This window comes from Acanthaster planci, linkage group LG05 (assembly GCF_054643075.1).
Source record: "Acanthaster planci isolate LZ-2023a linkage group LG05, COTS_SCS, whole genome shotgun sequence".
Taxonomy (NCBI): Eukaryota; Metazoa; Echinodermata; class Asteroidea; order Valvatida; family Acanthasteridae; genus Acanthaster; species Acanthaster planci.
In genome coordinates, this window is record NC_141781.1 from 2767738 (window position 1) to 2792362 (window position 24625).

The 24625-nt window shown below is 41.2% G+C and overlaps 2 protein-coding genes across 3 annotated transcripts; one reads left to right on the forward strand and one right to left on the reverse strand.

Annotated features, from left to right (window-relative positions):
* Positions 1–2178: 2178 nt before the first annotated feature.
* On the reverse strand, positions 2179–9780 carry LOC147799012 (thymus-specific serine protease-like). Of its 2 annotated transcripts, none has more exons than XM_087136861.1 (10): positions 9564–9780; positions 8772–9032; positions 8291–8420; positions 7243–7366; positions 6980–7105; positions 6071–6334; positions 5762–5882; positions 5017–5199; positions 4006–4151; positions 2179–2818 (listed from the first exon to the last, which is right to left on the reverse strand). In XM_087136861.1, the coding sequence occupies exons 1-10, from the start codon at positions 9637–9639 to the stop codon at positions 2756–2758; spliced, it is 1494 nt and encodes a 497-aa protein (XP_086992987.1). In that variant the 5' UTR covers positions 9640–9780; the 3' UTR covers positions 2179–2755. The 2 variants fall into 2 exon arrangements, with proteins under 2 accessions (XP_086992987.1, XP_086992986.1); XM_087136860.1 differs by having other exon boundaries at positions 9555–9779.
* Positions 9781–16653: 6873 nt separating this feature from the next.
* Positions 16654–23163, forward strand: LOC147799013 (uncharacterized). The gene is made up of 3 exons (XM_087136899.1): positions 16654–16786; positions 18190–18247; positions 22181–23163. The coding sequence occupies exon 3, from the start codon at positions 22181–22183 to the stop codon at positions 23006–23008; it is 828 nt and encodes a 275-aa protein (XP_086993025.1). The 5' UTR covers positions 16654–16786; positions 18190–18247; the 3' UTR covers positions 23009–23163.
* The last annotated feature ends 1462 nt before the right edge of the window (positions 23164–24625 follow it).

The window sequence follows — 24625 nt, forward strand, 5'->3', positions numbered from 1 at the left end:
GCGACGGGCCACTTTTCAAGTTAACTGTTAAAACACTGCAGCAATTAAATGCACTTCGTACGTAATTTGGGGAGTTTTTTTTTGTTCACCGCATAACACCAACATTTTGACTAACTAACACCTCATTGGTAATACTCAGCTTCACATTTTCATCCAAGATAAACAAACATTCGGGAAAAAAGTGCAAGTTTTCCCGCACAGCGCAGTTAGCGAATGAGACTTTGTCGACTATTGTCTCATAATGCAGTGCGAAAAAGGCCGCTCCATGACAACTACTTGGTGGCGCCCTGCATGCGTTGCAAATAAACCTTTTGCGAGTTAACTTTGATTCAAATCTGGTACAGTGATGAGTTCTATATATTCCTGTGAACATAACTTGAATTCTCCATACTAAAACCACTGTCGATATACCTCGTGAATCGGGCAAACTTTTGCTTAGTTACATAAGAGACGCCTTGTAATAATAAACTGTTCTCAATGGATAAGAAGGGCACAAAGGAACCAGTCCATTCCAGAGATGGCGGTCGTTATGTGAAAGCTAGCCCTGAATCACGAGGTACAGCAACAGTGTCTTTAGTCTGGGGAATTTAAATCGCTATCTTTATGTGCAGCCAAATAACTCAGTGCACCAGATTTTTTTTTTTCGCAGTGACCAGGAAACAGGAAGAAAAATATATACCACTGGATTAATTTACTTTTTGTCGTTTTGAATAATTGTTAAGGATTTTGATGCCCTTTTCCATTATGCATGCATGTGTTTGTAATTTTATTTTACCACTCCAAAAACATCAGTTTTAAAAGTCTTTGTACGAGTTTGGCTAAGACTGGCCAACAACATATTGAACACCACAGGACAGTTAACGAAATGCGCTGTTTCATCACAGGGATTGATCATGAAATCTCATAAAATACCTTTTCGTGTAAATTCCGTAATAAAAACGATTCAAATAAAACTCAAAATCTTAAAAACAGCTTGGCTATTAATTCCCAAAAGAAGTCCAGAAGAAAGTGTTCGATAAGGGCAAGAACTGCACATGAACACTTTGGGTACACAGCCTAATAAAAGCAACTGCGCAAGCACTACATTTGATGATGTTGTCGGATCATATCAAGCATCAACGATGGCATGAATATTCAACTTCCTATACTGCAGTACACAACGTTTTAGGGATGCAGATTACCAACGAAAAATTGCGGCAATAATCATGGGGTACAAAGGGGGCTTATGGTTGCAAAGCAGGTGGTGTGTAGCAAGCATGCGCTAGGCTCTGGCTATGGACATACCAGGCATGCCAGAAAGCGTTAACTGGCCAGATGTTATAGCCCGGGCAATTCATATTCCTCCTGTGCCCTTCCTCCATGGTCAGGCCTGGACTGGTCCCCGTCCCTATTACATATAACAGTAGCTACCTGTCGTTTAACGTATGCGATTAGCCCTGTCACTTTAGGTGCTGCATATTTATGTTTTTGTCAGGCAAGTAGCAATGCTTTAGCATGGAACACATTTCATCAGGGACGCGAAAAAAACACAAATACCTATCCTTGCTAAGTCTCTCTTGATCACAGCGTGTTAGTTTAGTTTTCAGTGTTATCATCAATGTATCATTTTGCGGCACTTTGCGGTGTTAAATTCTAGATAACTGAACAATTTATGGTGAAGTCATTTTCTGTAACAAAGAAAAAAAGCCAAATATGTTTTCAGCTTCTGCTTGATTTGTGCATTGTTAAGCGTCGTTTCCTCATTTTATACACCCGGCAGAATTCTTATCAACCTGTGACGTTTTTGATTTGCACATAGCACAAGGTACTTGGGGCTCTAGGTTGTGGACTTTGCATTTAAATAGGGAGTACACGTAGATGGAGTCTTTCAATTGGGTGTGGTCTATATTGATTGGGTGCACTGAAGTGTGAGTGTTGTGTATAAAGAGCAGAGGTGTTCTGCCCATGGTCAGTCAATTGTCTTGCTGCATAGCTTTCTATCACCTTTCTAGGGTCAAGCTCTTCCTTTCGGCAGCTAAGATTTTAGCAAAGAGCCTTGCGCTCATTGAGGTTGTCACTTCTCCCGATCTCATAAGCTTGTTTTCTGAACATCGTTTCTCACTCTGAGCGGACTGTCAGTGACTTTTGGACTGGTGCCTGACTGCGAACAACCTTAGAGGCCACAAACTGTAAGAATAATTCTGTTTTATGTTAATAAGTAATTTATTGTACATATAAGAAGTGTACCTCAATACTTTCAATAGAATTGTCACATAATTTTAATGTTACTGGAAAAAGGCACATCTTTGATCAATCTTTTTTTCTCTTTTCTTTCCCCCTCTTGAACTCTTTTCTCTGTCTGACCCAGTCCCTCCTTTTTTCCTCAGTCCTTCCTGTCAAAGCAGGGGTTAACTGCTGTTAATTTTAGACATTTGCGTGATATCGCTGGGAAACGAGCCTGTGATAGAGAGAATTGTTACCGGTATGGTATTCAGGGCCAAAGTCACTGAACAGTATAACGTTTGTACCCTTAACACGATGGATTGAAAATGTTAATTAACAAAATCGCCTAAAAAGCAGGCAAAATCGGAGGAATATTTACAGATATTCGTGAAAAGCACAAATGAATAACTGCATTAATCACCTTAACGAGCAAATCCAGGAAAATTTTGAGGTACAACATATGAGGACATCTGTTCCTTGCAATTTCCCAGCGCTATATACCCCAAATAAATTGAAAATTTGCTGTTTTGTTATCCCTTTGATCAGCCAGCCTTTACTTTTGTTTCTTTTCCATTTCTGCCTGCATCAGCCAGTCGCTGACCACCTTTTCAATGGCCTGAAGAGAGAAGAAGAAAAATTGAAACAAGCCAATTCATCAACCATGTAATCTTAGGGTGCAACAACAGGTCATCCGAAAGTTAGGGGAAATATGAGCAACTTTTGTTTTCTTTTTTCAGATGCTTGCGTGCATACTGGAAAAGGCAACGAAGGCTTCTTTGGTCGGAACTGCGTGAATTTCATGGTTCACAAACGACTAGGAAATGCACGCGTCACAGTCGAATCGCTACCAACAGAATGAACACTCCCGACCAACGCTGCTCTTTTCAACCAATGAGGGTGCGCTTCTGTGCTCGGGGTGATACTAACGGGACGTTTTAGGGACGGTTAACCATATCTCGACCAACACCGCCCGAACGATGGATGGTTTGGACTATCTAGTCGACCATTTGGAACCATGCATGGTTGCTACACGGAGCTGGTTATCAACGGGCAATATAATGTGTCAGTATGGTGAGAACCATTCACATGATATTAAAAATAATTGCAGGAGATGTAACAAGGGCTGCAGCCGACGACAAAGGAATCTCACGTCACAGTTCAACTGCAGAGCCGTTTGAGTGTGACTTTATGTCGCGTGTGCAATGTCAAAAGTGTTAGACTTGTGCAAGGGAACGAGAATTCGCGCCCGAAGTTACCCTATATAAGATGCACATAATGTAATGAAAAGTGCCCAATGTGTAAGGAAATGTCCAGCCCCCTCCTTCCCGTCTTCCTTATTTCCATGTCCGGAAAAGTTTGTTTTAGGATTTTGGTTATTTGCCGCCCACTGCCACTCGACAGGACTGTCACTAAAAACGCCGTATTTTTCTTTTTCGGATACTTCGTTATTTTTCCCCTTTTAATATGAAAGCCTTTACGAAGATTTTACACTGGTATCTCAAATGTGCATGTGCTGCTACAAATCTGTGCACATTTCTTTTAACACATTTTTAAACACTGATTAGTTGCTCATTCAACTCTGTGTAGTTCCTCACTGACTATTGCTTGCGTTGCCATTGCTAAACTGGATCTGAATACGTCGTCATAAACAATCTCGGGATAAGATAGCGTGCCAGACAAAATATGTCGCATCGTATTATGGGTAATTTCTGTTTTTACAACAATCAAGGAACATGTTTTGCTCTTGATTAGTGTGTTGGTTTGTCCCCCCAGTATTAGAATGAGCCACTGAGTGGTTCTTACCAGTCTGCCCGCCTTCAATGCGGGGGTGTCGTCAGGGTTATAAGGCGCCATGTCTGCACAATGAGATGTACCCTTCATGAAAATGGACTTGAGGTCCTCTGGCAGATTTTTTAAGACGCTCAAGGCGTGCCACGGATCAATGGTACCTACGAAATACATGAGACAGAAACAAAACCAGGGCTAGGTCATGGCAAATTGAGCATTGATGGAAAGATAATGGTTAACGTTCAATATGCTGTTTGCATTAGTTTTTTAATCGTTTGCTGTTTTCGGTTAGCTTGCCTTTCTTGTTCCTTTTTAGTACTTGATCTCATTACATTCTCATATACGAAAGCTTTGGTTGTTGGTTTGCGCATGTGACAATCTCCTCCATTACGTAACTACACTGCATGCCCATCCTTTGCTCTCAGAACAAGAGTAAGGCAGCGTCCCAGTTATCTGGCTGCAGCTTGAAATTAGGCACGAGTCTCTGGTAGTGCCTGTTGCCAGCCCCCGTTGAGTCACGTGTAAATTCAATCCGCAGCCAAGTGATTCAGACGCAGCCTAGCTGTGCCTTTTGACCAATGTCTCCCACTTCAGGCTCTTGCACGCATGCTCAATGCTGTTATATTTTGCAAAGTTTTTTCTTTTCGTCCTACGATTAATGCGTCACTTTGTGGGAACAAAGAGATATAGCTACACGACGTATAATCTACAAGTATTTTTACAAAAACGTTAATACCAGGTTAATTCAATCTCAGCACCCAAACAGGATTCGAATGCTATAAGAGACGTCCAGGAAACGCTAGCAGCTAAGGTGCTTAGAAAGCAGGTAGGTTTTCGAGAAAATGCAAAACCACCATGAATGAATACGCTTCATTGAATCACTTATCACGGGTCCGACCGGATTGCACCAAAAGGCCCTTGGATTGATTCACTGATTCGTTCCCACGCGAGGGACCACCAAGCCATTGCTACGACGCCATCAGACTCGCACACAAGCGGCATGCCGGCGTTTTCAGCTCAACTCACCGTCAACGAAGACCACCCTGGATCCCCTGGGATGGTCTGCTCCGTAGTAAGCGTTCGTGAAGTTCACCTGTTCCACCACGTCGGCAGCTGGGATGTTGTAAATCCCCTTGCACCAGGCGAAGTAGTAGTCCAAATCGACTTGGGGCAGGAACATGCATGTTGTGTTCTTGTCACAAGTCTGATCTGTAATTTCAAAAGAAAGATATAAAGAAGTATTAACCCTAGCCCCCTAGGGTGTATGTAAAATCGTATTAAAATTGGAGGATTTGGGAGTGTTAGGGTTAAAGACTGAAATTAAAAAGACAAAAATTTAGAAAACCTTGCGGTGTTTTCAAAACGTGTCACACAGAGGATCACATTTATGTTATAATGGGTTCTTTTATGAAATTCGTTTCGATCGAAAACAAACAGTGCTTGTGTCAACGATATTATCATATTACGGAAAATACATCTTACATGCCCTGTAATATTTTGACGGATGAAAACAGTAGTCCCTTGTTTTCAATAGTGGACTTCAACAACAAAACAAGGAACAAACGTGCGCGCATTAGATTGCTTAGAGTCACAATGTTCAGTTAAATTTTTTTTCTTGATTTCAATATGTCAATGTTTCTAGAACTAGAATAAGCAGGGGTAGATCGTGTGAAATGTGTTTCATTCATCATCGAAAGATATTGACCTACCGTTTGAAAAAAATTAAAGGCAGTGTTCTGGGGAAAGAGACAGAGGAAAATGCAACACTTACAATATCCAAACTGGGTGCAGGTCTGATAAAACCACTGTCGAGCCATCGAACCATAATTAAAGGTTGTGTTTTGCAGTTGCTTGAGAAAATCTTTAAAGGACACATCACTACAATTGCTGGACTGAAAAGAAAAAAAAGGTAGGTTTTATCCAATCCAATGGTGATTCTTTGCTGGGACATATCTAGCGAAACATACACGGGATGTTCCTATGCATAACTGTTTTGGAAGCAAATGTGTTCGGGAAAAAATTCCTGGTTATTTCTGTGCAGATTTCGATTTCTAAACACAGTATCAGACATAACTATTACCTTGAAGATATTGACCAGAGCTTGATAGGGGTCTGGAACCATCATTTTTTTACACAAATCGCCGATGGTTGACGAATTTCCTTCCACTCGATTGTATTGTGCGGCACTCATGAATTCCCCTTGGAGATTACTAGCGAAAGTCTTGAAGTCGTTTGGTTCCGTCAAGTCCTGGCAAGTGTTGAAATCTTTTTGGATCTGAGCGAGTTGGCCAGCCTTCCACATTTGCTCAACTTTTGCAAAGGCCTGTTTGATGCTAACCACGCACTACAACAAACACGAAAAACGTCAGGAGATGGCGAGGTTAATCCTTTACAATCAAATACCTAATTATACACGGCAGCTGTGTGTCATATTAAATCCACCCGAGTATATATTTTTGAGATAAAACAAAAAAGGGAGTAATGCACAGATAGTCCCATCCGTTGACCTTTTGGGACATATAAAAAAATCTTGCGCTGCCATCCGCTGAGATTAGAGGGAACAACGTCGAAAGTGAAATTCAATCGAGTCTACCATCGTTAAGACACCGGCGTAGCCAAACACCAGCTATACCAGGCAAGACGGTGATTGGGCAAAGGCCTCGTTCGGGTGAAAAGATTTTAGCAGATGGGGTTTAACCACGCATTATATGTTCTTGTATTAAAGCTCTCCTTGGGCAGTTTTTCATAGCGTATGGATTGATGCGCTAAAGGTCTTTTTTTTTCAAAACCCAAACAAACCCTTGGGGCAGCCACGCCCAAAAACGAAGGGTGCTGTCACCTCGTGGAGATTGACCCATTGATAAAAAGTTTTAACCACCTTGGTGATATTTGTTGACCTCCAGCACCGCGCCGTTGAGCTCAGGGTTTGAATTTGAGGTCAAAAACCAATCCAAGCGGCAAATGTCAAATAATTATTCTTGGTAAGTACCTGTGCAGAACCAAAGACAATTGGGTCTGCAAAGCTGGCGGCTACCACGTCATTGTACCCCTCGAAGTTGGCCTGGGCGCGCACTGGAGCAGACGACGCAACAGAGCCATACACCAAGTGCGGGTACTGGAAAACAAGAAATAATCTGATGAATTGGTGAAGCTGTTCAACGTAAAAGGACGATCAACGAGCAACATAATTTACAGGACAAGTAAGATAAAGTAAGATGGAGGGGTGATGTGCCTCAAGGGGGCGCACTGTACCTTGAGTCGAAACCAAGCGGACAAAGCGCCTGCATACGATCCTCCGAACACAATCCATGTGTTGTCACCAGACATGCCCAACATCTTCTCGGCGAAGACGCAAAACACTGACAAATCGGCGAGTCTGCACGGGACAAAATAAGATTGTGCTATTTATTAGGAACCTCTCCTTCCGGGCTAAGACATTTCTTACCTGGGGCAGCTCGACCTTTCAATGCAACAAGCTTTTTATTTTGCAGAGGAAAGTTGTCCGAAAATGCCAACTTCTACAAACGACCTTTTTAATATGAACTTGGGTAAATTTATATTTAAATACAAATATGGTCTTTAACCGGGCAATTACAATGACTGGTTTATAATTGCTTTTCAGTACATTCTCATGCAACTGGATGTGCATTTAAGGCCGACTATTATGTTAATTATAACCGTTCTTCAGTTTCCAAAATAGTTTTATCGCACGATGTGTGTCCTTTTGGAACAACCTTAATATGGATCAGACAAGACACTCAATACTAAATACATTTACCAGAAAACTTAAAACCTACCTCATGAGATTCTACAAATCTAAAAAAAATCAGATCATGTATCATGTCAGTCTACTTTTAAAAGGTCTGGTCTCAACTGAGAGCATATCTGTCTTATGCTGTTGTCTGTCCTGGCAGTGTATGATATTGTTTGTCTCGTGTCTCCTGTCTTATATTTCTTGTCCAGTCTGAATTATTGTTTGTGTAATTGGGAAAGTCAAAAGCACAGTGATTCTTTCTCCCTATATGTTGGTAATAACTTAGAAAAACTATCCAATACAGTTATTATGTACAATTATCAAATTTAATAACACGCCCCTTCTAATTAATTGTTGTAGCAAATTTCATTATGTATGTATGTATGTATGTATGATATTGATGTCTTCCGGATTGCTTATATCGTCAACATTAACTGAAACAACAACCTCCCGACCCTTCTCTTTCTCTCCCTGGCTTTACTGTACGAAAAAGGGGGAAGTCAACTTTAAAGCAATATGAAGTATATTAAGCGGTTGTGTACTTACTGTTGCTGGCTTGAGAGATATTGTAATTCGCTCAGTAACAGTCCTTCCTTAGTGGTGCTATTACCATAGAAACGGTGCTCAAGCCCAAGGATAAGGGCGCCGTGAGCTTTAGCCATCTCAGCGTGGTGACCTGTAGATATTGTTCAGATATAAATGGCTTTCTTATGTCTGATTTGCATTTCGTGTCCAATGGCAAGACTATCAGTGGTTCATAGGGATTCCTTAGAAAGTAGGGCGAATAAAACATTGATTTGTCGGGATAAAACCTCGCTGGTGTCGGCAACGCGTGGAAGGTATGAGGGACACTGTTCTCCTGAGGAATTTTCGAAAGGTTTCATCACGAATAGAGTCTGTCATCATTCTACAATCTTCAAGAGATTTGGCGCAGAGTGACCCAAATGTGAACTTACATTGCGACGGCTGTTTAAGAGGATGTTGGTTGATTCCTGGTCTAATATTTGTTTGTTTGCTGATATCCTACCATTTGCAACCTCGTCCAGTGACAAGGGTGCTTCTTCCCCTTCGTACAAGAAGACAGGATGGCTGGGTGACTTCCAGTATTTGTCAACGATCCAGTAAAGCTGGTTGAAGTGCTTGTCGACCAGAGGGTCAAAGTGGTCCATGGGCTGGGTCAGGTACCCATGACGGGCCTGAGGGTCATTGTCGAGGTTATACTTGTGAAGATCAGCGACATCGACACTGTTCCACAGTCGTCTTTTGTGAAGCTGCGAAATCCTCGGGCCTATAACGAAGAGGGACACACTTCTCTGCAAATCATGAAATCATGAAATCCTACATGGGTAGGAAAGAAAGTAATGGGTATATCTCTTTATCAAATATTAGCACCAGAACCCAAGAAAACAACACAAGCAAATAATAACGAAAGATATTGGGACCATGAGTAAGGCTTTTGATTTTTATTTCTACCCCAAATCATGATGAATGAGCCCGAAGCCACATTCGCTCTTTCATTTGCCCCTCTGACTGAATAAGTTACTGCCTGTGAGTTTCTGTCAGCCGAATATTTTAACCTTACTCCGAATAATTATAAGTGTGTGATGTAAATGAAGGGCTTTATTGTACAACGACTTTCTCAGAGAACTAGGAGAAAAGATTCCGTTTTCTTCAGTCCCTGAATTTTCGTAGTTCCTTGTTTCATAGTGAAAAATTTAAGTTTATTATTAACCATTACTCAACTAAAACAAAACCGCCACCCGCCCAGTTACCCTTCGTTTCGCCTGCATTATACGGAAATGAAACGCACCGACATTACCGTACGGTGACAGTGCGCCTGTCTGGACGCTGTTCAAGCATACAACACACACTACAGCAAGCACTGTTGCCTTCATTGTGACAAATCGACGGAGTAACGCAGCTGATGATATAAATCGGAAGACTGCCAAAGCTTGTGTTGCTGTCAGTCTGGTCTAGTCTCCTGCACCGTTCTCAAAAACATCCACTTCAGGAGGCTCGTCAACAATGACTTTAACTACTTGTCACGCCAGTTTTAAACATTCATCGGGAGGCGTGAACGTGAAACAGGCCCACGTGAGCCTTTGCACTTCGCTCAGTCACAAGACCCATTCTGTATTGTCACGAGCGTGTGTAGGCCTGTGTAAAGGTCACGTGGTTTCAATGTTTGACAGGGTAGAGTACAAGAGGGGAGATATACAAAAGCGAGATTTTCCATGCACACAGAGAACTATGCTGGAGCGTAGTTAGAGCGGAGAGACCGTACTGCATGACCTTAACTGTTCCTGTTTGACTTAACTTGATAATCACGAGTGGTTCCTGTAAACAAACCAAATCATACGAGTGCGGAAGTGAACCTGAAAATGGTCTGGAAAAGTGCAGTATAAAATGACAGTCCGAAATGTAATTTATCTTTGGTCTTGAGCCCCAATATAAGGTTGTAGTAACCAAGCAAAATGTTTGCCTTTTATGTAATGTTCAATCACTGTTGGTTTGTTGTCGTGTAATACAAGAAGGTACGTATAATTGACCCTTTTGAATTGACTTCGACACGTAGTAGACCAGTTTACCCATAATTAATGAATATTTATCAATTTGTACGAAGTCACGTGAGAAGACAACCAATGCCACATTCCTTGCTGACTTCATTATGTCCATATGCTATGTGCTTGACAAGCGTTTTTTGGTGTTTACAGTCGTACTGCACTGCTGCACGTCTTTATACGTTGCTGCTTTCTCAGCAAAAGGTGTTGTCTGGGCTGATTTTTGCGACGGTATTTTGCCACCGTGACATCAAACTTAGTCGCCATTATACTGTGTGGAGATCGTGCGATCATACACGATTACGAGGTGACTGTAATGCATCTGTATTTCCTTTGTTGCTGTTTCCTGGACGTCTCAACTCAAGAGTCCAGAACTTTCTCTTTACAATTAACGTCGCCATTTTTGGGGGGGAGGGGGGTCACAGCAGGTCACAATCGTGACTCGAGCGGCGCCCCGGCGTGACCCCCGTGTCCCTACGGACTGTTACCGGAGCAGTTTGATACTCTCCAGGATTTTTTTATCACCGTCATTTCAACACATTGCCGGCGCAGTAGGCCCATGGCAGTACCGCCGCGTATTACTTGAACCGCCTGAGAGGAACCCACATGGCGTAGGAGCAATGTTCTTGGTTGACGTCTACCAAGATCAGCGTAATTCTTCCCTTGCACCTTGGGACTTTCGAAACTGACAGTCACGTACAGGTCACACCCAGTGGGCACGAGACGTCGTTATGACGTCTTAAAGACGTCTAATATTGACGTCTTATTTATGTCTTTTTTGAGTCGTATATGCAAAGCCAAAAGACGTCAGCATCCTGACAAGTAAACGACGTCAGTTGTCCGACTAGAAAAAGACGTCAGCGTTATGACGAGTAAAAGACGTCAACATCGCGACTAACAAAAGACGTCAACATCGAGACTAATAAAAGACGTCAACATTGAGACTAATAAAAGACGTCAACATTGAGACTGATAAAAGACGTCAACATTGCGACTAATAAAAGACGTCAACATTGCGACTAATAAAAGACGTCAGCATATTGAGCAGTAAAAGACGTCAGCATTAAGACGTCTTTTATCCATCAAATATCAAGGAAAAAAGACATCTGCATTGAACGAGTCATTTTTTTTTTTACTTTTTTATGATAAAAAGAAGTTCACATGCCTTAACACGCTGCCTGGCTATAAAATAAATTTTGACTGAAGCGACTGTTTACAACTAAACAATTTTTTTTATTTAACTCTGATTCTTCATATTATATTACCTGTTAGCACACTTTGCTGAAAATGATGGTCTACACAAATATTATGTACCAATAATATTTCTGGTAAATTCAATGGCTTTGGACGGACCATTACAATTGCACCCAGCACGATCAAAGTGACGATGAAACAAGGTACACTTGTGTTTACACTTCCTGGATAAAAGCAGTTAAAAGGTTTTACTTTTACGGACAAGGCAAGAATGGGAAACATTAAGCACACAGTACATGTACATGTAGTATAAGCCATGTAACTGAATATTTGGCAGAACAAAACATTTCCAACCAGGCAAGACTTAGTAAAATACGTTTTAGATGTACATGTAATGGCATTTATGAGAGGTAAAAAACGGAAATCCGTTGGTGAAAAGTTGCATGCCTGTACTAATGAAAAAAATTCAAATCGAGTTGGCTTAGAATTTAAAAAATGGAAATATTGAACACTTTTTGGACAACATTTTGTCTCATGCAGTGGTTTGTCAATTTTTTAGAAAACAGACTATCCTGGAACAGGATGATCTCGTCAGTTACAATTTAAATTACTGTACGTGTTTTAATCCTGCAAACAATTTTACCCATGCCCCCCCAAAAAAAACCGATCAGACGTGTAATTTTGTTATAACCGTACTTTAAACAGCCTTCATTGCTTCAACCTGAGGAAATAAACCTGAAGAAACAATGTTCATATTTTACTCGAACAACAAAAGGTTTAAAGTTTCAAATAAGACCAATACAAAAATAGGCTTTATGCTCATTAGTTAAATATCACCGAAATATATGAAACAGCCAGGAAACAGGTCATCTGATGCACTAGACTGGTCGCACAGTTATCCGGTGGGCATGCCTGCTGAATTACTCAGGGCTCTTGGTTTGTCTCTGGTAGGAATACTAAGCTTTAAGCACTTCGCTATTCGTTGTCTTACTGCAGACACTGTTGTGCCGCGTGATGCAACACTTCCTGCAAATGTTAGACAAATAAGACAATTTATTTTTGTAAAAACTTTAAGGACTTTGGTGGCAGTAAATAAACCAGTCCTCTACCATTGTTTACACCACGTCTGAGCTGAAGTGCGCATATATGTTCATTGTGATTGAGAATGAAAAAGAATTTTTCTGCCACCAACTGTCTCGAGCATGTCTACATCGAGTGGCCAATATTGTACATTGCATCACATAAATGTACTGCCATTACATTTTCACAGTTTAGTCTCACCAATACAATGGTATAACATTTAATCTTAAAAGGGTAAATTAGACTTATTGACACTGTTAGTATTTGCCATATTTGATGACGCTGAAGTATGGGCACTGTGGCAAGCCCAGATGCTCCTTACTGCACTACGACTGCGAGTCTACGTACGACTACGAATAAACACTGTCTGTGGTCCACCCATGGAGGTAGGAAACAACCGTGGCCAACCCGGTTGACTGTTGAGGATTAAAATTATTGCGTTTAAGCCTGACCTCTGCTTCACCAACAATGCCCATACGTAACAGAATTACAGTTTATAAGCACTTACCTTTTAAGGAAGGGCCTAACCTGTCTTTCTCTTCTTTAAACGGACAAGCTGCTTGCAGCGATACTTGTACATGTACATGTACTCGAGCTCTCTTAATTCAAAATTATGAAGTAGTCTGGTTCCCTGACCTGAAGATCTTTATTCCATTTGAAATACGTGTAGACGCCAAAGTCAATAGACCTAACCGTAGTTCTGGAAGCCCGTTTTGACTTTTGGACATGACCTCAGTCTTTGCCATCGCTGGTTCCAGTCGGCATGCTCAGAGTCTCCTCGGAAGGCTGGAACCAGCTAAGACTAAGCCAGAGCCACTATAGTAGGGCGGTGCACACGCTCGAAGCCAGTCGTTGCTTGCGAGCAAGCAGGCAATGAAAGAAAATAGCCTCATCCATTCTAAATGTAGGGATATTTTAATGTCGTGTTATTTTAAATCAGACGAGGGGGTTGAGGGTCAGTTCCACTGCAAATAATAATAAATCACAAGCAGGTGTACTAAACCACACTCGCAATTCCTCTAGTGTTAAAATTTCCCTGTAAGGACATTCGCACTATTGCTATCCCACACATCCCTCTTCACGAATAGATGAGAACAGTCAAACAGAACAGTCACTTGCGGCCGCAGGGCGGGGATTTTGCAATACACTGTATGCCATTGCTCTGTCGGACCGTCCGCGGTGAAACCGAGTGAGAACCGGCAAAATCCGAGACAAACCAAAAGTCACCGTGCAAAATCTTCATAAAGTTATCTAAATCTTTTTCTGTTGTATGTTGACGATTTGATAACGACTGTAAAATGACGTCGTAAAGACGTCGTGTGTTTCATGTATTGCTTGTTGAAGAAAACAATTCAAACAGAGAGGAAAAAAAGACGTCGTTAAGACGTCGTTTTCTCCTTTCACTGTATGTGTGGTACCGATGATTTGATAACGACTGCAAAACGACGTCTTAAAGACGTCATGTTTTTTTTGTGGTCATGGTTGCTGAAGCAATGTTTCTAACCGAGGATAAAAGACGTCTTTAAGACGTCGTTTTTTTGTCACGACCACTTTACGACACACGACCACATAACGACCACAAAAAGACGTCTTTCACGCGTCGTGTGCCCACTGGGTCATTGGACAAGCAAGCAAGAACTGTTTGTGAACTTTCATTAGGCCTACCGGATTGTTGTTGACATACATACCTGTGTATTACTTGATTACCATATCTATGCAGACACTTCCGTTGTGGAGCAACTTCATCTTAGAATAAATAACCATAATCAGATAGCGTCACTCCGTGTCTGATCATATAATTGCTCGTGGGTTACATGATTTTGAATTGTAGGGGAATCTTCTGAAAATCTTCTGAGGTCACCCAACGAGGCTGTATGTGTCAGTTTCAATTCTTATAATACAATCAGACGATTGAAAGTAAAGAGTCAAGACACAAAATAAATAATGGTTTGTTAAATTTAGACTTGAAAAGGCTGCAAATTTTGTGGACGAGTCTTTTATAAGGATGACACGATGCGTAAAATTAAATGAAAAGATAACGACAATTGACCGCGAACTGACGTACATGCGATGGTCGTGTATCTTGTGCAGTGGGCGTGGTTTAAACTGAAGTGGCGTCACACTTACGAACCGGATCTCCATGTACTATGTGTGGACTCCGAGGGAGCGCGCGAGCAAGTGCAACACAGAGAGCTTGGACATCGATGCATATGTGCGCAGACGGCGCTAATATGAAATCCCTCTATGCCAGTTTATTGTTTACAAGCACTGACCGTCCTTGGAGTAGGCGGCCTCAATATCATCATTTTGAAATTTACATGAGTTTGGCACTTTCTGATTTATTTAGTGGTTGGCAAAAACTGGGCTTGTGCGGTAGGTAAAAGAAACTACACTGATGCAGTCAACCAGTGATCTCAGACTCCAACTTGAAACTTCTTGTGTATTCTCATGTGTTGAATTCATGTTATCATATAATGACACGACGTTGATTGAGGGCATACACGACTGGAAATGCTAACACAAAAGTCATAAACATTTCTATTATGTCAGATGTCCGGATGTTTTCATCGATCCCAAGAGAATTTGTGGGATTCCTTTGAATTTTCCTTCATTTTACCCATAAACGTTATTCTTACATTCAGAGCGTCCATGTAAATGTAATAGGGCTTTAGTTTTGCATTTCCTGTGCTATACTTCCGCTACAATGTGGCGCTAGTTCGTGAACGTTTCAACAAACGAGGTGATGCTAGTAATCAGCATTTTTAAATCTATACATTCGCCGGTAATCGCTAAACTTATACGTGCCTATTGCAGAACCGCTACACAGAAGTTGATGGCATAAAACAAAGGCCTCATAAATAAAATTGGGAAACGTCTATCATAGTAACTTGCTATAATTGAAATATCTAATATCGGAATGCATTTTTAATGTTGTTTCACTTTTTGTTTGAATTTAAGTTTGTCTTAATTGTCAACCACCGCTTGCAAAACGTCCAGTTGTATTGTTGCACAATTATAGGCATTTCGTAACATTTTTGCAAATGTTATTCACGGCAAGTGAAAACGAGGCTCAAGGGGACTCGCGTGTCACGATGGCTGTAAACAGAAGAGACCTTACCGTGGTTCCCGAGATAACCTTCGGATTTGTGGAGGATTCCGGAAAAGGGCCCCAAAAGCAGTGGAGAACAACAATTTGATAAAGGCTTCAAGTATTTTTTCAGAAGCCTACATTCATAATTTGAAGGGTAAGCAGTTTATTAAACGGGATTTTATCTGGGACTTTTTGTTGACGTTGCATGCACGTACCGTTTATGTCTAGGCCTAAACGGCCGGTTGACGCTACAATCGAGCAGTTTGAAGACTATTTTTGTCATTCAGCGGTTTACCTTTAATGACTGGGCTATTTTCTTTTGGGAAGTTCAGAATTCTATTGACGCTAATTCGAAAGTACTGATGTCATTTCATTATGCTGGACTAGATCGGACTGTACCAAAGTGCAATAACATGTACGGCGTAGGGCCGGGGATTACTTTTTTGGCCCAAAGAAGTCATTTTAAATTCAAAATGTACCCTTGAAAAGTGGCCCCTCGTCTCGTTTGATCTTAACAATCCACTTTCTCTGCAGGATTTTGTTGTTTGGAAATCGATGGAAGCTAATTTCTGGTGAAGACCTTCGTTCATGATTGCTGCAACACGGCACTGGAGAATGCTTGACTGAGTTCGCCTACAGCGCGAAGTCCCCAGCGCAGAGAAAGACCTATTATGGATAGCACCCCACTAAATGAATTATACACAGCTGGTACATGGTGAACGTCATGTTCCATCCCCCAATCACAGTCAATCACCCAACAAGTTGGTGACAAAAAGAGGTTTGTAAATGACAGGTTCTCGCGTGTCAATAAAACAGAACAAGTTTTATTTATGCAGCACTAACATTAATATCCACCAGTTAGACTTGGTCAGTTGATTGTGTCGGTGATACAAGTATCATAACTTCCGCTCATCGGTGATGGTCGGTGATGTGTGTGAGTGACAGCGCGCAGGGGTCCAATGGCAAACTAGGCTAAGCTTACCAGTCACTGTTCAGGAAATGGCAGGCCTGTTTAAAGGCGCTAGCGGCCGCTTTGCTCATCATATACCGACTACCACTCAACTCCACCTTCAGACAGCATCCTGAAAGCGCAGATTGCAAACCAGACTTTACAAGGTGAGTGTTTATTTACACAAGTATACTCAGAAGAATCCAAGAACTATAGTTCTTTGTGTTTATGCAATGTGGAATTAACTCGTGAAGTATTTGGCTAGCCCTTTTACTCTGCCCCGTACAGAGGTTTGTTGTCATTTCTCAGGTAACATCAAGCAGAACAAGGAACCATATTTAGGCCGTGTCCGAAACGGGCTTCCGGAACTACTGCTCGGTCCATTGTCTCCGCGTCTCCACCCATTTCCAATTGAGTGAAGACCAAGACCTAGCTCTAGACAAGGGATTTGAATGCAGCCTTACTGTCTTTTCGAAAATAGTTGAAAAGAAGCGAAGTGGCAGCGAGTGCACCTGTAAATTTTTCTCTGTGTAGCGGAAAACATGCTCGGATATGGACCGGCCAATAGCTGACAGAAGTTTTCATATTGCTTTAACTTCAATCTATAAACTTGAAAAGCGTAAATGAAAAACAGCATGAAACGTATACGTTTGTGATAGCGACCAATGATTGTAGAAGTCGCATAGGCCAGACTTGGATGTGCTAAATGTTTAGTCTTTAATTTAAAGAAAACGTATTTTTCATGCATTTAAGTCGTAAACGTAAACTTTGTTCGTTTTCCTCTTTGGTTCAGTTTAGAGGCAAATACGAAGTTAGATTGACTTTTCAATGTCCCTTTCACCGTTTATATTAATTTACCGTAGTATTCCGGCTGATCCAGAGGGTAAATATTGACATTGTCCATACAGGCTCGCTCAAATTCTACAATTTTGAAAGAAAGTTGTAAAAGGCCCGATTGTTTCTGACACAGGTCACCCCCAAATCAACACCTGACTCGGATGTTGGTGTTACACATTCTTGCGTCTGAAACTAGGCATTCATGGAAAAATAAGTTTCACATTCAATATAATGTTACATACTCCTTTCACGATCATTGGAACTTCATAACTTCACAATGGTTAATATGCATGTTACAAGGTGATGAACTACCAATACTCTTTACCCTCCCGGATGGTGACACTATTGTACAGGCCCGCGGTCATTCAGTGGAAAATTGGGGGGGGGGAGGAACAATTTTGAGCGATGCACACAGGAACGGAGCACTGAGAGCACTGCTTTCAGTTACTTTATTTTTAAAAACAAGTAGAAGAAAGCCAGGGAAAGCTCCATTTAAAAAGAAACAGAGCAAAAAACTAACCTTTAAAAATATGATTGTTTACTTTGACTCGTCACTTTTTAAAAGAAATTTCAATCCATTTTTAGGTTGGCTATTTTTTGTAGAAGGTCCTAAATGTTGCCAGAACACCATTATAGCCCATTCATGTGGAATGACGCTTTTTTATAATTATGCAACGAGACCTGTTAATGAGGTAAACTTGTGGACATTTATATTGCTGTGTTGCGATTTCAGCCAACATTAAACTCCTCCGACTCGTAGACTTTCGTTCTGGAGAAGAGAGGTCACCAAGGTAAGAGTCTTACAGATTTCTATATTCTTTCGTAGTTTCTTTAAGGTTTTTTTCTAGCTCATTAAAGGGAAACGGAGTATTAAAAATATGCTCGTATGCTGCTTGAAATGTATCATTTTTTGGAAAAAGTCCAAATGTGATGATTAAGGGCTTAGGGCATGATTTTAGAATTTCAAACTTTCTTAAATGAGGTCTTAGCTGAAGAAAATGTCTTATACACTCCCACGAAATATGTAACAAGAGAGATGGTAAACAAATGGAGATATAACGTGGAACCACAGACGTTCTTATTGCACCCAAAATAAATCAACAAAATTCCATCTCAAAATCGACCTTGACCATTGCCGCTCCTGGCAAGCAAATAAAACTCACAATAAATGATACCAGGTTTAGGAAAGAGCAAAAATAATGGGGAAAAGGCCAAGGAACGAATAGGAAAAACTATCCATCAAATACAATTCCTTTCAGAAAAACAGTAAAGCTATTTTTCAGAGATACGCTCCTTTACTTTTCGTTGACCAATTTCCAATACGCACTTGTGTTCACGATAACTTATCTTTCGAATCGGATCCTAAAACTGTCAATCTTCAAAACAAAGAATAAGACAAAATATTACATATGCAGTCTATTTATAGGAATAATTTATCACCAGCGCACGAAATGATTTCGAGTGCACGAAATAGCCTACAAACTGAAAATATTTGTGTATTCTGAGTTTATTTTCAAAGCTTGTCCCTTTAGGGGCTCCGTACTATTCAGTTTTTACATGGATTCAAGCTCGCTAGGTTCAAAATCAATCCAAGAAGTAGCACTTCGTTATGGCAAAACATTATTTTGTTCGACTGACTTCTAATTTTAAATTTGCGTGTTTTTCCTGTGTGTCACTGAGGATGCATGACTCACAATGTTTCAATTAACTGTCTTCACGTTTCCTATCTTTGCTCGTGTATTTTTTTTTGCCAAGTACTTAAAATAAAGCTGTAGAATGTTCAGTTCAGTTATATTTTTGGTGGAAAGATACTTTTTGTTTTAATTCACCTTTATCCTCCAAGAATTCAGACTAGAATAAGGAAAAGTGTAGCAGATAATGGATAGGTCAGGGTCATACTTTCAGAACTAAATCCTTCTACACCATAATTTCAACATTTTTCTTTTCTGTATTAAAAAATTTCATATAGCTTATTAACCCCTGAATTTCCTTTCGTCATATACCGGTGTTATCATCACCTACTCCTACTTCTAGACTTGACCTTATAAACAAGCGGAATCCACCCCCTCACCATTTCTTTTTGACATTGCTGCGGTGCATTTCTTCAGGAGCTGAGCCTTCAGGACCTCCTAGAGTAACTATTTGCAGTCATTCTGCCAATAGGTTTGGGTACATCGAACATATCGTTCTTGCGCAGCGCGATTCGCTTAGAGACGAGTTAGCTAAAATGTAATTTTTTTCCTCTCAGATTATATGACCGTATTCCAATGAACAGGCCCCATGTTAAAGAAAAGTTTCTTTACGTATTCAAATCGATTGAGATTGTACCAAGGTTTCCTTTTCAATGTTTTTCGCATTTACTTTTACTGTTGTAAACACAAAGGTGCCTTTAGTCGTTTCATTCTGTTAACATATACAGACATTGCACATTTCACTTTCGACAGGGGTAAAGTGAATATCTAATGATTTTCCAGGGGTTGGTAAAATCAAGGTGTAGTTGAGATTTATTGAAATACAAAGTATGATGCATTTGCGTTGCGTTTTCATTACACAGTCCATAAATTTCAAAATGGGTATTCAATTGGGATTCTGCATGGCTTAGGTAAGGCAAGTTAAAGTCCAGTTTTCACTGTACATGGTTTTAAAGTCATACCTGTTGCACAATTGTCCTGATTTGAATATGTTTTGTAACAGAATGCTGATTGCGTGTATAAGGCTTTATCAATAATCTTGGATGTCCCCCAAAATAGCATTTGATTTCCAAATAACTAGGAAATATTTGTTTGGGGGTATATAATTAAAGCTTATACCCATAGTGAAAATTTCCTTTGAAGCACCCGTTCCGTTGGAAAGATACTTAAATTATGTTTTTAATCATCTTGCAAGTCTATCCCACACCTGTTTTGGTTCTTACAACTTTCGAATTTCCTTCTCGTTCTAAAAAACCGATGCAGAAGGCAATGGTTGTTTAAATACTTATTGTAAAGGAGAAATGAGGACACGGGGAGTCCTTCGCGATTCGGTGTGTGTTTGTTCGCTGAGCACGGGCACCATTTATTCAATTTATTGATGGTATTCGTGGAAATTGGTGGGAACAAAATAACATAAGGCTGGTGGAGAGACTAGTGCTCGGTCAGGATGCAGTGATCGGTGATCAGTGGAAGATCTCTGACCATTGGAGATTTAGTTCTGGAAAATATAACAGCACTGATAATCATTAAGTATTAAAGGAAGAGGAATACTCCACTAACGTCGTGTGTGCAAAAGTGTACAGTCCTACATGCCATACGGGACGTGTATGATTGGAAGGACATTTATTTTCGACAGTTCGTGTGGCGTAACCTTTTGCTCAGCTAAAACATAGAATGTTAGAACACCAATGTATTCATAATGGTCTAAACAATCACTGGTTTTCAAAAATGGGAATAATCACAGGTGTAATCACTAGGAGTTATCATGGATATAGGTTTTTAGAACAGGAAATTGTTGCTCAGCATCAGTAGCCAGCCCCACGCTCTTCATTTCCCGCGGTTGCTTAATCAGTTCGCGGTAGGCTCGCTTGGTGGCGCCGTTTACTGCCATATAAATCGCAAAACTTATGCAGTTTTAGAGTCTGCAGTGACTTTCATGAGCTGGTTTACTTTCAATTGAACTCGATCCAATTTACCTTGATCAGTTTGTTGCAGGAAGGTAATGTGATTTACCCTACTTCGACCACTTTGAACCACTGGAGGATCTTGTTTGTAAATTAAGAAAATCTCTCATTCTATGAGTCTTTCCAATGACGTTATGTATGTGTTTAATTAAGAGTTTCAGGTATGTAAGATTAGCAATTTATGTCGTTGGAGAAAAAAATGGCACAAATGTCCTAGTAATCAAAATTATCTCTCTGACGCATCATTGGATTTAAAAAAAGTCGTCAAATAAGTCGTGAGGACAACCTCATTCACTGGTTTATCCAAAGTGTTACAACTGAGTTCGGATGCCCCATTTTCAAAACAACGGTGTTCAGTCATGCATGACAGGAGGGATACCATCAAGGTGTCATTAGAAATACTGCTTCTACTTTTCGGAGATCCTTATACATTATAATCATATCGCATGGTTTGGGCATATTAACCTTTTTCCTCAGGGTTTGTTTTTTGGGGTTTTTTTTCTGGGACATCCTGTATAACTGCATTTTCTTTCCTTTCATTTTTATATTTTGTTGATTTCTTTGACTGAGTGCCCTTGTAGTCTAAAGGTCGGTTCATGCAAATGCACATTTGTGACATCAAATTACATGTTTGCGCTGCAAATTCGCAAAGGTTGAAAACATTTCCAGTGACAAATCCAGTGAAAATTTGTTGCAAATCTTTCTTGATGTGTCTAGTCCTGAACTGATTTTCTGGATACAATACCTTATTATTTTTCCTCATTGAAGAATTTCTTTGTTGGGAAAGAGAGGGCCCATCAGCCCGTACAAAAGTGGGGTGGTCTACCTTCCCCATGTCTCGCTTGACACTAATCCCTTGAGTTGATAAGCTTTTGGTCAAGATTCCACGCGAGCTTATTGTGCACGTGCTTTAAAACGCTGCTATTAATAAAAACAACACTACAACGAGCATTCCAAAATGCCAAACCGTGACTCCCTTTAGCCCCCAACTTTCCCAACACTTCCAACGGTCATTTATTCCTTTTCTATCATCCTCATCTTTTTGTTCGTTTTTTGATTACTTTTCCAGATGCTAATCTCCATAGCGACCATCCTTTCAGTCACCATCCTTCTGGGTAATTCTACCAAGCCCCAATCTGCTTTTACCAGGCCAGAGTCCACAGATGGTAATGGCTGTGAGTCACAGGTGTGTCCAATGTGTTGCCAAGGACCTGCTGCAACCCCTGGCACACCAGGTTTGCCGGGTAGCCCAGGCCTTCATGGCCCCACAGGGTCAAAGGGCGACGCAGGTGAGCCAGGTCAGAAGGGTGAGATTGGTCCGATTGGTGCAATCGGTGAGCGGGGACCTCCTGGGAGCCCTGGACCCAAAGGGGAAGACGGAATAGGCCTGCCTGGCAAAATAGGTCCAAGGGGTCCACCTGGTTTAGTTGGCCCGACCGGGGAAGCAGGGGTCAAAGGTCAGAGGGGCGAGCCGGGAGAAACTCCAAATAACTCCGCCCATCGGGTAGCTTTTACTGTGACGCGGACGAGCAATTTGGATAGGAGTTCCGACACTCAAATGCCCTTTCAGCGGATAGAAACACTTCTGCCGGGTACCAGTTTCGATCTAGCGACTGGTACATTCATATGTAATGTGCCAGGCACCTACGTCTTCATGTTTTCTGTGCATAATGTTGCGTCCACCTCCAACCGCGACCTCCGGGTTCATCTTAGGAAAAACAACAAGTGGGTAGTCACTGCCGCTAGCAGTGATTCCAGTCACAACGAGCAGGTGTCTGGGAGCGCGGTGCTAGTTCTCCAGCTAGGAGACACGGTGTATTTGACTGTGTACGGTACAGCCCAAGGTGATTCAACCAAGCCCTACACCTCATTCAGCGGTTTTATCCTTTACGGCTAATGTGGGGGTATAAAACAAAACTCTAATGTTCCCACTCGCTTCTTTTTGGAGTCATCCGAAATTTGTTTCCTTACATAGGCCCTGTATTATTTTGTAACACAGGAAAGAAAATAAGACGCAAAGGGGATATTTTCAGTAGAAAATGAGATACTTGAGAGGGGAAGCTTGGAGCTCCAGACTCTCCTAATGATTGTCCAGTCTACATCGTGCGGTCGACAATGTTACGGTGGCATATACAGGCCTTGTGTAGGGGCAAAATAGAAATATTTCTAAAACATTTTTTCTTCTCAGAGGAATTTTCATATACCCCCCTCACACAAATGGAAAACTTTCATTTCTTTATTTTAAATACTGGAGCTTTCAATTGCTAAAGAATGGGTAACATGTCGGGAGCTTCTGAACAAGTCTTCATGTAGCCGCGGCCACATACCTTACGCTTGCAAAATGTGCATGTATAGGCCTATTCAACCAATTTGAACTTTCTCCTGACTCTCCTGACGACGGACAGAGCACACTGTCCGAAACGTTGAGCCTCTCCGGTTCTTATCAGAACCACACAGACTCAAAAAAGAGATGTTGCATGGTGTTTACTGCAAGCTTTCCATCTCAATTTGAACTTGTTCAAGGTTTTACAGAGAGAAAGAAGAAAGCATGGAACACACACACAAAACCAAAAACAAAAACAAACCAATGGCTGTTGCAGTTTTTACTTACAACCATAATGGTCACAACTTCAGCATAATGCAGTCAGCGTGAAGGGGCATGCAGCAGTGGATCAGCGCAAAATGTACTGTTAATTTTACTTTACTTTTAAAAGTGGATAACATTGCCAGGTGTGAGTTGCTAGGACCACGGCCGTAGAACAACCCCGGCTCCTAATAATCAGCAAACGTATAGGAGGCTTAAGTGGGAGGGCTATAGGCCGATGCGAGCATGCGCAGAGTGGAGATGTGATCTTCACAGAATTGTCTATGCACCGGAGAAAGTGATTTATATACTGATGGAGTATGAATGTCCGAAGAAAATATGTTGGGGACACATATGCGGCAAGGTATGAGACGGAGAGAACCCCCCTGCTTTGTGTTGGTCATTTCGCAGGAATTTGCGGAATTCCTTTCAGACATCTTGGGGGGGATGTGTTAAGTAAACAATAGTCTGGAATGTGTATAGGGATTGGACGTGTTGGGGGGGTACCCCTCGGTCTCATTTCTTGCTGGGTATATGACGAGAACCGATGTGCCGTCAGAGCTTTCTGACTATTTCATAATTTCCAGGTAGGCGTGAAAGCAGGAGTTTAAACTAGGAGTTAGGGAGCGTTGAAATTAAGATTGGTTTGGGATTGAAAGTAAGTGAGGTTGAATATAAGGGGGGGGGTTCCAATCCCTTCAAACTTACAGTCCTTAGCGCCATCTATGAGAGTTAAATCTCTAGTGGATCCAAGGACCAATGATGCCACCGTCTTTTCAATAGAATACTGTGGACTTGTTATTACACTGATTATCACAAAATGTTCCCCGTGTATGATAGACATTGTCTTCGAATGTCAAAAAGTACACAGTCGTCTCCTTCAAAATGTGACCGGGTTCACTGGCATTTGGTTTGGGGCAAGACTTAGAT